The 13,554-nt window shown below is 35.0% G+C and overlaps 2 protein-coding genes across 4 annotated transcripts; one reads left to right on the forward strand and one right to left on the reverse strand.

Moving 5' to 3' along the window:
* Positions 1–363: 363 nt before the first annotated feature.
* Positions 364–10,949, forward strand: LOC113495975 (microtubule-associated protein futsch-like). 3 transcript variants are annotated; one of them, XM_026875001.1, is made up of 10 exons: positions 364–554; positions 851–1,032; positions 1,120–1,245; positions 1,320–1,525; positions 1,833–2,168; positions 4,229–4,396; positions 4,582–4,848; positions 4,923–5,185; positions 5,311–5,508; positions 5,593–10,949. In XM_026875001.1, exons 2-10 carry the CDS (start codon positions 922–924, stop codon positions 10,008–10,010), a joined length of 6,093 nt encoding a protein of 2,030 aa, XP_026730802.1. In that variant the 5' UTR covers positions 364–554; positions 851–921; the 3' UTR covers positions 10,011–10,949. The 3 variants fall into 3 exon arrangements, with proteins under 3 accessions (XP_026730802.1, XP_026730803.1, XP_026730801.1); XM_026875002.1 differs by having other exon boundaries at positions 944–1,032; XM_026875000.1 differs by lacking the exon at positions 364–554 and adding an exon at positions 589–850 and having other exon boundaries at positions 944–1,032.
* Positions 10,950–12,519: 1,570 nt separating this feature from the next.
* LOC113495979 (prefoldin subunit 1) lies at positions 12,520–13,106 on the reverse strand. Its single transcript, XM_026875008.1, has one exon. It carries the CDS (start codon positions 13,020–13,022, stop codon positions 12,645–12,647), a length of 378 nt encoding a protein of 125 aa, XP_026730809.1. The 5' UTR covers positions 13,023–13,106; the 3' UTR covers positions 12,520–12,644.
* Between the last annotated feature and the right edge of the window lie 448 nt (positions 13,107–13,554).

A 13,554-nucleotide genomic window follows, 5' to 3' on the forward strand; every position in this document is an offset into this window, starting at 1 on the left:
ACTGGCCGAAGGTGATTAAATATAATGCACTCGAAATTTAACGTTATTTGGAATAGTGGCATCCTCTGTGAACTCTATCTCGTCGAATCACGCCTGTGATGTGTGCATGTGATGTGATTGTTTTTTAATTTATATTATCATATTTTACCACATGAAGGGTTGATAAACAGATAACCATGGGCTGCAAACATCTCTAACCCACGATACTCTTTCGTCTAGTACAATTTTCTTAATGTTTTCACATTTTACTTATCATTTTTTGTCCAATTATATGTTAAAAAATCCTATATCTTAAAATCCATTTTAGTATTGCCATACGGAATAATTCCTAATGGCAAAAAAAAAAAATCTATGCAATAGCAATATTGCTTATTTTTGTTCATCAATAACATCACTGGACTACAATATCAATTATTTCAGTCAAGGAAAGGAGTCAAACCACAGAGTAAAAAACATCAAACTTCCGTTAAACTTGTGAACGTTTTACTTCTATTTATTATAAGCAGTGAATTATGAACCATATTAATTTCAAACGGAAGTGAAGAAAATGGAAGGTAAATAAATACGTCACTAAAAAGCGCTTAGACCCCGGACATTGCCTCAAAAAAATCTTTATTTTATGAGTGATTCACTTGTACGACTTGTAAACTGTTATGGCGTTTGTGTCGCGATATACACAACGCATATTCATATCTCTTGCATACAGTTTGATTTAAAGTATTTTATTAATGAGCAATCATCGTTATATTATGCTTTAAACATTAAAATGAAGTTATTGATAAAATAAAGAAGCAAACAGTGAAAGCGTATCGTTTTTAGGTTATGTTTCCATCTTTTATTGGTATTTTAGGTGGGTTCAGTGAGACGGGATATCAATTGCTTGTATTTTTCGAAGACAGTATCCCTAAAAGTGATGTCTGAATGAATTTCTCACGGTTTTTAGATATTCAGTCATGGTGGGAAGTGCCCAGCATCGCGTACTTTTGTTCTTTATTCAGAACTGCATTCAACCTTTTGGATTTTGACATTGAAGTAAGTTTATAGATTTGTATTGTAAAATTGGATATTTTAGAGCAGTCTATGAACAATTAATGTTAATTTATCCAAATTTCCTCCAAGGAACTCGAAGAAGCCCTGTTAACCGATGGCACCGAAGAATCGGCTAGTTCTCTCCTGACTGAGTTAATCGTTCGTCTTCTCAATGGCTGTTTGGGCAATAATGACATCTCAGCCTTTAATTATCAGGTCAGTATAGGAAAATAGTGTCAATTTCATCACTTAGTTGTACAGATTCATGTAATTATGATTATTTCTTACAGATGTACTTGAGACGGTTGTTTAGGAGAAAATGTCAAGAATCAAGCCGATACAACCCATTCAATACTGACATTGACTTCCAGTTCTTACCCCTACGTACCAAAGTTGAGATTTTGTATGCCCTATGTGATTTTCGGTTAGACGCTGATGATGTTTTTGATTCATTTAAAAACCTTGAAGCTGAAAGTTTAAGAGTAGAGCCGCTTGGGTAAGTGTCTGTTCTTAATTTACAATTTAAAGATATCCCTTTACTGATATTGATTTATTTTACCTCATTATTGTTTTTCAAATAATAAATCAATGAACAAGTAATTCTATAAATTTATCATTTTAACAATGGTTTCATAATATATGCTCAGATTTGAATAGATATTTTTTTTAAAGATTTGTTTAATTATTGTGTTAAATTATGACAAGAAAAAATGAGTAGACGGACTGGTGTCTGTTTCCACATAGTGCAGTTCATAAGATATTCTGATTGGATTACTTACAACATTTGATTATTTTCACTACAGTTGGGATGACAACTATTCTGCATATTGGTACTTCTATGGAACAAGGTTATATCGAGAAGATGTGATAAAAAAGTCAAAAGGAAAGAACAAAAAGAAAAAAAATAAAGAAAGTAAAAAACGTGGCTGGTTTTATGGTGATGATTGGCTTGATGACGAAGAAACTGAGCGGGTTTGGCAAGTGGTATGTTTCACTGAGGAAGATTGGACCCACCTGACAGAGAAGTTTAGCAAGGCGACTAGTAAAGTTGAGAAGGAGTTATACCGTTCCCTGTCTCAAAATTTCCTGCCTGAAATACCAAGGCTCTTTCAAGAAAAGGAACGGCTCCAACGAAAAAGGTATGCTATATCTTTTTTTTTTAATTAAAAATCAATAATACATTGTTAAAATATTGCAATCTTAAGCTTCACCCACCTTTTGTCTAATTTGAAATGAAATGCTATTTAATATCAGTTTTATTGTGATATGCATACATTTACTAGATATAGACTATATTTACTAGAAAGTAAACAAAAAAAATAATTTTATTTTTCCTAAGTTTTGTAATTGAATGTAGCATGATTCTTATTTAGCTGGGCGTTTGTATCATTAATTTACTTAACAGACTAGTATATAATAATAGACAGACTAGATTTATTAAATAATTAAAATTGGCACACATGAACCAGCTGTGCGAAGCTAGCGCTCAAATGAACAAAATATAATTTTCTTTATCAACTGCTAGGAACATTTAACAGATTCTAAGTATAATAAAATTATTGTAATTGTGTTCTTTTATTTATAAATTTGAAAGTGATGCTTAGTTATACAACATCAAATTCTCTGTAAATATTGGATAACCCTATTATGCACAGCAAGATTTCAAAAAAAAATGAAATAATATTGTATAAAAGTTACAGTCTCCCTTTACTTGTCACAATTAAACTACCCAAAGAGCCACTCTCAATAATGGAGTGTGTTAAGTTAATGGCTATCCATACTTATCATTTGATTGTGAGGGATTTAAATGTAAGAAAAATAATTCAAATTATTTTCTCGCGTTTATTAATGATTATTGATGAGTAAATGCATATATGTGTAGAAAATGGCACGAGAAAGGGGAGGCCTATGCACAGCAGTGGGAGGATAAAGGCTGTGGATGATGATGATGAAATGCATATTAGAAGCACTTTTAAATCAAAGCATTTTAAAACTTAAAAAAAACCGTTTATGTGCGAATGTATTGTATTTGATTTTTATCAAATCTGATCAATAGTTTATGATAAATTATTATTTAATTGGACCAAGTTTTTAAATATATTTTAGCATTGGCGATATGAATATTAATTCTTGCGATATGTTACTGCCTAGCTGGATTACCAAAAATTAAAATATTTACTGAGCTAAAGCAACAGAAGTCAAATTTTGTTTACTTCTGCTGTTTGACTAAAACCACAGTTTAAAATAAAACGCGTCTAAAAACCAATGTAAAACAACCATATAGATGAGTAAAAGTTACTTAAAGAAATATTCTGCTGAAATATATCTGTCGTTTTATTTTTATGTATTTGTATAAATAGGCACGTCAGGACTGTTGACCTCTTAAGTACCCTCATATATAGAGCTTTCTTTCTCAATCAACAGCAAAACCAAATTATAGTAATTAGATAGATAGCCAATTATTAAAATAACTCAAAAATACTTTGCACCTGTATCAATAATAAGGAAGACAATTTTGTTTAACCATGTAGATCACTGTATGGCATCGTCAATGTAGCTTTGAGAAACGCTTTTGTGCTATAAATAGGTCTAAATATAATGAGACTCATGAATCTTAGAATTCGCCAGGCATAACGTTAACTACGTTTTGTGGAATTGAAATATATCCTTTTTAAAAATCCATATCAATCTTATCATGAATTCTAATGAGATTTTGTAGTCATTAAAGTCTGTAATATAACCCGGCGTATAATGTACACCTACGTAAGGAGAGAACAAAAACATTGCTCCATTATCTCATGGAGACACATTTGCTAATGCACCTTTTGTTTTTCTGTAACTTGATCTACAAGGCTAGACGGGATTGTTCTTTAATGGCAGGGATCCATATATTCTACAGTTGTGTAGGTGTGTCAGATAGAAAGGGGAAAAGGTCACAGGAAAAGTACTGAACTATTTTTCCTGTGATCTTGTCTGCTAACAAAGAAGCTTTGTTTCGCTGTGCCCTAAATGCGTCAATCTTAAGCAGTACTAAATGAAAGCGAATGAAATACGGCATATATAAGTTTGAAGCCATTGCGAAATTCAAATAAGATTTTAATTATTGTGTACAAAAATTTCATCTTTATTTATTGTATCTTATTAATTATCAAAAATGGTAATGTTTCTATACTAATTTAATATTTATTAAATCTTTAAGGTTGTTAGAACTAGCGCCGCGACGAACATCCAGCAGAGTATTGCAAAAGATAAAACAGAAGGAAGAGGAAACAAAACAAACCACGCATGACGCTAAAGAAGAAGAGGAAAGGAAGGAATCACCTGATCTTGCTCGGGAAAATCGAGCAAAACGGCGAAATCTATTAAGGTATATATACCCTTCTTATTAGTAAAATATGTAAAATTCCTCCATGGCTTGACAATCTAATTATAATCTAATACTGCAGAACTCATACGTTGTTATTTTCTCCAGCAGGTTTTATTTTGAGCTTTTTTAAAGATAATTTAGACACTGATTTAAACGTATAATTTAACAATAAAACATTGTTTCAGATCCAAATCGGTTTCGTCAGATTCATCAGCAAGTTCATCGAGTGATAAAGAAGAGATGCCTCAAAAAGTAGCGAAGCCGTCAAAAAGCCACGACAAGCGGTCAAAAAACTCGTCGTCTACACAAAAAGGCGAACCTCCTCCAGAACCTCTAATAAAAACAGGTAGAAAGACGAACAACTCTCTGGCGTCGGCTACAGGACAGATCCTTATACCGGAACATGACGAACCCGTCAGCAGCACAAGGAAAAAACTAAAGACATCACAAATGTATGTATCTTTATACTTTTCTTATTTACATGAACAGAGTTCCTTATACTTATTAATATGTATGCCATTTGCAGATTTAGTCAGACAGATGAAGACATACAAACTGATATGTATAAAGTACTGAAACAACTGACTACTCACGATGATGCTTGGCCCTTCATGGACCCCGTGGAAGAGGAATATGCTCCTAATTACTACGCCGTCATACGACGACCGATGGATTTACGAAAAATGGAAGAACGTCTCGACAGTGGCTATTATACTGACTTTTCTATGTTTAAAGCGGATTTCAAGCTTATAGTTAACAACTGCCGTTTATACAACGGTCAGGATAATGGTCTGTATACTAACAAATTTATTATGCTCTGAATAATATGTTTAATATGAGAAACAATAATTTCTAGTTCCGAAATCACAAAATAAGTCATGTCTCATGTTAATCAGATGTTTTTTTCTTTCCAGAGTATACTATGATGGTAGATAACTTACAGACTGCGTTTGATCGATTGACTGAAAGATATATACATAGACTATCATCGTCTGATGAAGAAATTGCTGTTGAATATCAGTTACCTACACCATCAAGGAAACATAAACTGAAATCTAGTGAATCTCTAAGCCATCACAAGAGAAAAAAGCGAAAGTCTCATTCTGAAACAGGTAAAATATTTTTTAATAACTCTGTATAATTTAAACATTTATTTTGGAATTAAAACTTATATTTCATTTTATTTCGTATCACAGGTGAACCTAAGTCAAGTTCATCCGATCATAAACAAGAAGAACAACCGGAAGAAGAAGAGGAAGAAAAAGAGGTACCTGAACCAGAAACAAAAAAGGTAAAAGAATCTCATAAAAGTAAACAAAGCAAAGGCAAGAAGAAACGTAAGGGTCATCATCGTCATGGTAAACATTCCAAAAACCATCGAAAAGATTCTCATAAATCTGAACACTCAGAGTCGTCAAAAACAAGACACAGCAAGAAGCAAAAACACGGGAAGAACAAAGATAAGGAAGGCAAGAAATCTAAACAGAAGAAGAAGAAAAGTAAACACCATGAACCAGAACCTGAGGAAACATTAAAGCGTTCTGACTCACACGAGTCCTTGGAGAGTTCTAACAGGAGCCGAAGTGCTAGCCCGTTACCTTCTATTCATACTCCAACACCTTCACCCACTGAAATGGATAGATCTGATAATGAACAACCAGATCAGCTTGCTGATCCTGACTTCGTTAAAGATAAATATGACAAGATAAAGGAGAGGAGGCGACATGCCGCTAAGGATGCTTGGGAATCGCTGTTTGACTACAAACAAAAAGCAGTGGACAAACAAAAGCAAAACCTTCATATTCCAGAAAAGGAAAAGAACCAAAAGCTAAGAGAAACCATCGAAAAACTCAAAGCTAAAAATGAAAAATATAAGGACAGCTCATTGTTTAATACATTGTTTTCGTCCAGCCAGAGTAATCTGGAGTCAGAATCGAGTAATACAAATGACTTTACAGTGAAAGATGTTGATTCTGACGACGAGTCGTTGGAGAATCAGAGGGTAAAGGCTGCCGTAAAGAAAGCAGGAAAGAAAAACTCCACTAAAAACGAATCAGCTTCTGAAGCTCTGGAACAAGCTGTTAAAGATATAAGTAAATGGCTTGATGATGCTCCGAAAGGATCTAATGTGAGCTCTCCTTGTGACAGCCCAGCCCAAACTATTTCTACCGAGGAGCACGAGAACAGCCGTCTAGATGATGAACTTTCCCAGGGAGAAAAGCCTTTACATACGAAAAAAGAGATTTCGCGTAAACGCCCATCCTCGCGCGAGCCTAAACTACTTAAACGACGAGAAATACAGAGAACTATTGAAAGGCTACAACCGGGTAAAAGCAAAGGCAACTTGCTGACTAATATGAGTAATAAGAATAATACTGAAAAGACGGAAGAAGTGTTGCCACTTGGGCCACAAAACAAAGTACGTGATACGCAAAAAGTTGAGGAATCTAGTCCTAAACTGAGCCTTGGGTCAGTTCTGCCTGCTGTTGAGTTTGCATTAGGAAACGATCACAACTTCAGTAATAACGACGAGGCCAATACTGAAGTTCAAAAAGACACCACCAAAACTACAGATATTCAAAAAGAAGAAAAGGTAGTTGATGTCCCTGTCGAGAATAAACCTGAGGAAGTGGTTGTCCAACCTAATAAAAAAGACGCAGAAGTAGAAACTGAACCGCAAATGATAACGAAACCGAATCAAGAAAAAGCTACTCCGAACTTAAGCGCTTGGTTCAAGGCTTTTGGAGCTCCTAAGAGCACTACTACAACTGTTGTCAAAAAGAAAGCTGACGAACCCGATACGGAAGCTGAAAAAGTGCCAGAAAATACTAATAATGATACCAACAATACAAGCAAGATCACTAGCCCTAAGAACCTCGTCAAGTACGATTCTCCCACTGGGCCAGACACGCCAAATCCAGAGGGTAGTGATAGTCCATTGGGCAATGTTGGTACGACGCCTAGGCAGAGAAGAACCAGCACTGGGAGTTCGGTTTCAGAGAGGTCATCATTCAGCCAAGATCTTGACTCGCCTAGACATCAAATGTCACACACTTCTCCTCTGTTACGCTCGCCTGCGTCTCCCAGAACTGATGATTTCCAAAAAATTACATATCCGATTATAAATGGTACTGTTAGAGCCGGATTTTATCAAGACACCACGTCTATGAAGAGTAGTCCCGAAAAAAGCTGCAGTCCACGTGAAGGTCCGCAATCTCCTTATTCACCGTACTCGCAGCACGTATATGCAACAAATAATGTTACGGGACCGGCAACACCAAATTATTTTGTGGACCATAGCAAAAGTCCTTTGCCTGCTTACAATCAAAACCCACCGCCATACTATGACAACACAAAAGCCCAACCAGTTGCTGCAAAGCCTACGCATGCTCGTCCTCACGAAGATTTTGCTCCTCTGCCACAGGAAGCCTATCAACAAAGTCAATATACTGGACCTTTCTCTCCGGCTTATACACCATACTCTCAGACTTCTACTAACTACTCGCAAGTACAGACACCTACATCAAATGGCTCCGTTACAACTAACCCCACGCAAATTATAACTGACCTGAAGACTGCACTTTTTCCGGTTAAAAAACGAACTTACAACGAGCCAGAACATTCTACCCCTTCTAACTTGACAACTGAAAATAAAGAAGTTGCCACTACAATATCAAACAAAAATGATTATCAAAAAATTACACCATCATTACATTCTATAACTCCAGCATCAGTGGACGATATTGCTTTGGCTTTGAGCGAAAAATCGGAACTGGCCAAAATGAATAGCTTACGAGAAAAGGCATCAATGGACTTTACGAATGAAAACAGGGAAATTAAATATGAGGTTAATGAAACATTGAAAGATAACAACAATCCTATAAACATGAATTTAGAGAAGCCAATTGGTATGCTCAAGAAAGACAATGTAGATATGGTCAATATGGGTTACTTAAATCCTGAAAATGATCGAAGACCTAGTAATGATGCACATGCCCATGCGCACGCACACGAATCTGATTATATTGCACGAGATATACCGAAATCCAACGCCAATACTCAACACAAAACATACGACGTCGATGCCATTGCTATTAACTTAGGATTAAATAGCCAGCAATTACAGAAATCAATTGCTAAAACAAATATGAACCCAAATAACATACCTCCAGCTCACAGCCAAGATAGATCACACAGTGAGTTAAACTTAAATCAAAATCTCATCCACGCTCATCACAACCAATACGAAACCATCACAGGAGGTCAAAACGTCAGTAACTTTTCATTAAGTGACATAGATTTGGCCAATAAGAAGTTGTACGCTTGTAATCCAACACCATCAACTGCTGCCCTTGATTACGGTAATTGGAAAATAACAAACCAGATGCGCAAACAAGAATTACTGCCTTCGGATTACTCGACACCGTACAGCGCCAGTAATGTAGAGAAGTTAAAGAATGAAATGAGTGCAATCAATGCAAACACAGTTGCTTATAACAAAAGCTTACAACATCAACAGTACAATGCTTATAATGTTACTCGACCCACTTTACAGCAGCAGAATCTTCCAGGTGAACTGAGAATTCCCAATCCTAGAGGACTGCTTAAAAATGATCATATGATTACAACTTCCTCTATGAGTGAAACTGATATGATTGCTAAAAATATAGACACACTTGCCAAATCACAGAAATCTGAAAAACTTGTACAAAACCATCCTTTGATAAATTCAAATCCATATAAAACACCATACAGTAATCCATCTACAATCCCCCTCGACACACTGCGAAACTTACCTAACATCCCGCAAATGCTGGAACGATACACAAACGATGAGAGATATCTATCAAGTTTCACAAGCGGTGGGTCTTCATTATACCACGAGAAACCATTTCAAATGGCGCAAATGTTCAACAAGAGCATGTCTTCAGAAGTACATCCAGTTAGTACATCTGTCAGTATATATTCTCAGCCAGCCATGTCAATAAGCAAGGACAACAGTATTTACAAAACGTCCAGTGTCGCAGTTGCCCAAAATGATATCAAAACTAAAAGCAAAAGAAAGAGAACCTCTGATGCTAAGCAGACAGCACAAATCAGCCAGGCGTATCATCAGAATGCTTGCAGCAGTGACGTTCTATCATCAGTCAAGTCGAGCATGATGCCAGGAAACGCATTTAATTTCGGATCATCGACAAACATGGCTTTAAGTAGTGGACTGTATGGAGATAATGGCAGCTTTACTATAGAAGATTTCCGCAACAGTACTGCTAATCAACTCATGGCGGCCAACTACATGGTTGCAGCGGTCGCTCATCAGCAGCGTAATACCGTCGAAGCCAATGCCGATAAACTAGTAAAACCAGCTCATCAGAACTCCAGCCACACTGCTGGCTCGTTCCCTTTTATTGGTCACTCGCAAGTTCGAGCTGGTTACCCCTTCGTCGGTACGGACCCTACTTCACCGCTGTACCAACAATACCTTCAGCGTCATCAGGAAGAACTGCTACGGCAAACCGGCGCCCAGATTATGAGCTTGTATCCCGCCGGCTATCCTGCTGCTGCACTCGGTGTCCGGCAACCATATGACATCAACCGACCATCATGGCTATAAACATGTTGACATAGCATAGCAGAATGTGGAATCCTTAATAAATAATCATAAATGTGACTATTGTTATAGGAAATTGTAATTTATATTGTTTGTAGACTTAAGGTAGCATTTTGTGAAGATATTTTATGTTTATTTCCTATTTACCTTATTGTAATGGCAATGTTTATTTTATATCATGACAAATTTATCTTTAATGAAGTATAAGTATACTTATTTTTATGATAGTATTCACAAAACCTGTGATGACTGCATGAGAGACTGCTTCTTACTGGTGTTAAGAAAGTTACAAATTCTAATAAAGGCCATGCCTTTTCTAAATGTTGAAGATTACATTGTTACTGGAAGCCCGTAGATGCGTAGGTTGAACTCAATAACATTATTGTGTTATCCTTATTTGGAATAGATAAGCTTTATTAGTACAATTGTATTGCCCATTCCATACATATTCAGATATATTATTCTATATTAGATGCCCTTCCAGAAATATTATATTATTGAAATACACTGACCTATATACTTTTCGTCATGGTATTCAGATTCACGTACCTAGAAGTGACGAAGGACGTCGATTAGATCACCGTTTAATAATAGTAGAAGTTTTACAAATCATTCGTTCTTATTTAAATGTTGTAGGAATAGTTATTACAATACAATGTCGCACGTTGTGTACAAGAGAGACTTTATGAGTGACGAAGTGGCAATTATATTATAATAAAAATGTTGCAATTATGTTATAGTACATTATATCTATGAATTATATTTATATAGTTATTAATTCTAAAGAAGCAGTCTTCTATATCACTAGGTACTTTATACTCATATGAATATTTTTACGTTGACACTATTTAATTTTTCTATAATAACAATGCTTTTAAGCTTATCTAGCTTTAATTTACTGAACATTATTACCATTTTATAAGGTCACATGAAGTAATAATATTTGTTATAAAATCAGTTTAAATTTTACGTTTTACTTATTAATTTAGATTGTTGTGTAAATATTTCACTATTTTATTTACGATCAACGTTTTTAGCAGTTTAAGTATTATTCTTTAAGAAATAATATTCAGTTTAAGTAAAATTCATGAACTTAGATTTAAGAAGTTCTTGTAAGAATTATTAAAAACAATTCTTCTTGTGTAAAAAATAAAGATTTTGAAAATAATTGACGTGTTGATCAACATAACTATAGTGTTCTTTACTCTATCCTCTTGTGAAGAAAAGCCTACGATAATGAACAGCTCACTAACAACCCAATGCAGTATCCATGTAGCTAACAAACTCATATTAGGCGTGTGATTGTCAAGTGTATGTGATTATCTTGCTTTGTTCTTAATTATTTGTGATAGGCAAAATACCCATTTTAAAACTGAGAGCTTTCTTGCTAAAGTTATACTGCTAGTGTCTTAGGTACCATCTGAGTAACTCCTATAGCACCTATTCAAGAATTCGTTGGCAATACTGTGAAGGATTTATGACTGAAGTTAGCACAAGACGTCGACAGGCATGTCTTGCAATGTACTTCTTTAGCAACATCAAAGGAAATAAGTTTTTGCAGCAGTTAAACGTAAGGCTGATACTATCTTAACATAATGAGAAATTTTACCGAAGTCTTTGTAATTGGTTAAATGGCGACCCATTTATTGGCGAACACTGCAGGTTGAATTAAATAATAAAATATAACATAAGAAACATGGCAGTCCTAGTTATGAGGCTGTTGAATAGATTGCTTAATACGGTGTTGAATGGGTCTTCGGATATCGACGGCGCAGCTGCAGTACACCAGTGTGCACCTTCCGCGCCAGCTTCGAGGTGGAAGCTTCTTTCTTTGTGCATCTAGGCCCATCTGAAGTTTTCACATTAGAAATCACCGTCATTCTATTTTCTAGTGCCTGTATGGGCTGTAGATCTCTTAGTCAGGTTGCATAAGATAAGGAAACTCACATTGTGTGGGGCACTTAATCTTAGACTAAAATAATTAATGCTACATTTCTCACTCTGATCATAAGAAGTCTAATGCTAATATGCACACTTGTCCTGTTATTATCCATACTGCAAGATATTGCCTTCTACCTCACTTTTGGAAGGTATTATGGTTAAGTGTTTTACTGATGTAATTCATTGCCCATACAGAATTTGGCTGTAATATTCATACAGAACTTTCAAGCACCAAGCTTGAATTTGCCCACCAAAAGTAGTTGATTTATATTAATTCTTACCATTTATGTAATCAACTTACTATACTAGTATGGCTCATCTACAGATCATAGGAATTAGATTTTTTATTTTGTTAGATAAAAAAATACCTAATTCCATTAAATTGGAAGGACCATGTTTTTACCATTTACTAAACAAATCAAGATTACAGTTACTATGACTGAAGACAAAGCAACAAAAAGGTAAATTTTCAACAAATAAAAGTCTATAGTGAAGTAAGTATAAAAGTTTTATTGTATTAACATCTAAATCTGAAAAAAACATTAAAATAAGCTTAAGTTAAAATCATTTGTAACATGCATTATTTATTACTGAAAAGAATTATATTCAATAAAATTATAAATAGTGATTTATGAAGAGTTTTGCTGGAGTGTGAACATAAGATAATTTAAAATGAAAAAATACTAATTCAGGCGATTAGTCAGCTTTTTGCTCCTTCTTTTGTTTTACCATTTCCCGAATATTGTCTTCACTCTCTTTCAGATTTTTTTCTAAATGCTGTTTACTCTTTTCTAATTCTGAGGTACGAGTGTTCAGCATTGATTCTCTGATCTTGAGGTTATTCTTGACTTCGCTTAAATTGGTGAGAAGGAACATTCTGCCAACGGATTCATAAGTTTTAGTAGCAGGTGGGAATGTACTAATTTCTCGCTGTGTTATATCTACATGTTGCATGACACGCTTTAGCACATCTATTTGAGAATCAATAATCTGAATTTTTTCACTGGTCTCTAGCATTTTCTGATGCAATTCAACGAATGCTTTTTTGAGTTCTAAATCAACTGGTTTAGCCATTTTTACGGTGTTTTAGTTCTCCTTTTTATTAACACCTCTTCAGTATTTCACTAATGGCGAACCGAAAGCCGTAAGGTTATGCATCTGTCAGGATAAATGTCAAACCTTTTTTTTCTCCTAGTAACCCATGAACAGGGCGTAAAAAGGTTACATCAAATTTAATACAATGCGGAGTAACACTAAGCGGCATCCTATAGCAGGATGGAGATGAAAATTTAAAAATGATAATATAGAGATTGTATAATTTATGCAAACATTGTTCGGCTTCGAAATCATTACTATTTAAAGACCAAAATGATTGATGATGGAACTAAAATACTTGGCTTTGGATTCTCGTAATAATTTGGGCTATTTCTATTATAACAGCAACGAGAAGCAATAAAAGTATTGAGTATTGAGAATTTCAACAAATACAGAAAGTCCGCGACCGTCTTGTATCAATGCGGTGGGACTCTGTTTCTAAATTAATGGAGGGACACGATCAAATAAACAAAGTTCACACTTACTCAGCTTATTCGAAATATTTTGTGTG

Source organism: Trichoplusia ni, chromosome 7, assembly GCF_003590095.1.
Source record: "Trichoplusia ni isolate ovarian cell line Hi5 chromosome 7, tn1, whole genome shotgun sequence".
Taxonomy (NCBI): Eukaryota; Metazoa; Arthropoda; class Insecta; order Lepidoptera; family Noctuidae; genus Trichoplusia; species Trichoplusia ni.

Excerpts from the sequence above, each read along its gene's own strand:
- LOC113495979 (XM_026875008.1), bottom strand. The coding sequence starts at position 13,022 with ATGGCTAAACCAGTTGATTTAGAACTCAAAAAAGCATTCGTTGAATTG.
- LOC113495975 (XM_026875000.1), top strand. The coding sequence starts at position 823 with ATGTTTCCATCTTTTATTGGTATTTTAG. Across the intron at positions 4,849-4,922 it reads AAACTAAAGACATCACAAAT|ATTTAGTCAGACAGATGAAG; the intron begins GTATGTATCTTT and ends TGCCATTTGCAG. Across the intron at positions 5,509-5,592 it reads AAAGTCTCATTCTGAAACAG|GTGAACCTAAGTCAAGTTCA; the intron begins GTAAAATATTTT and ends TTCGTATCACAG.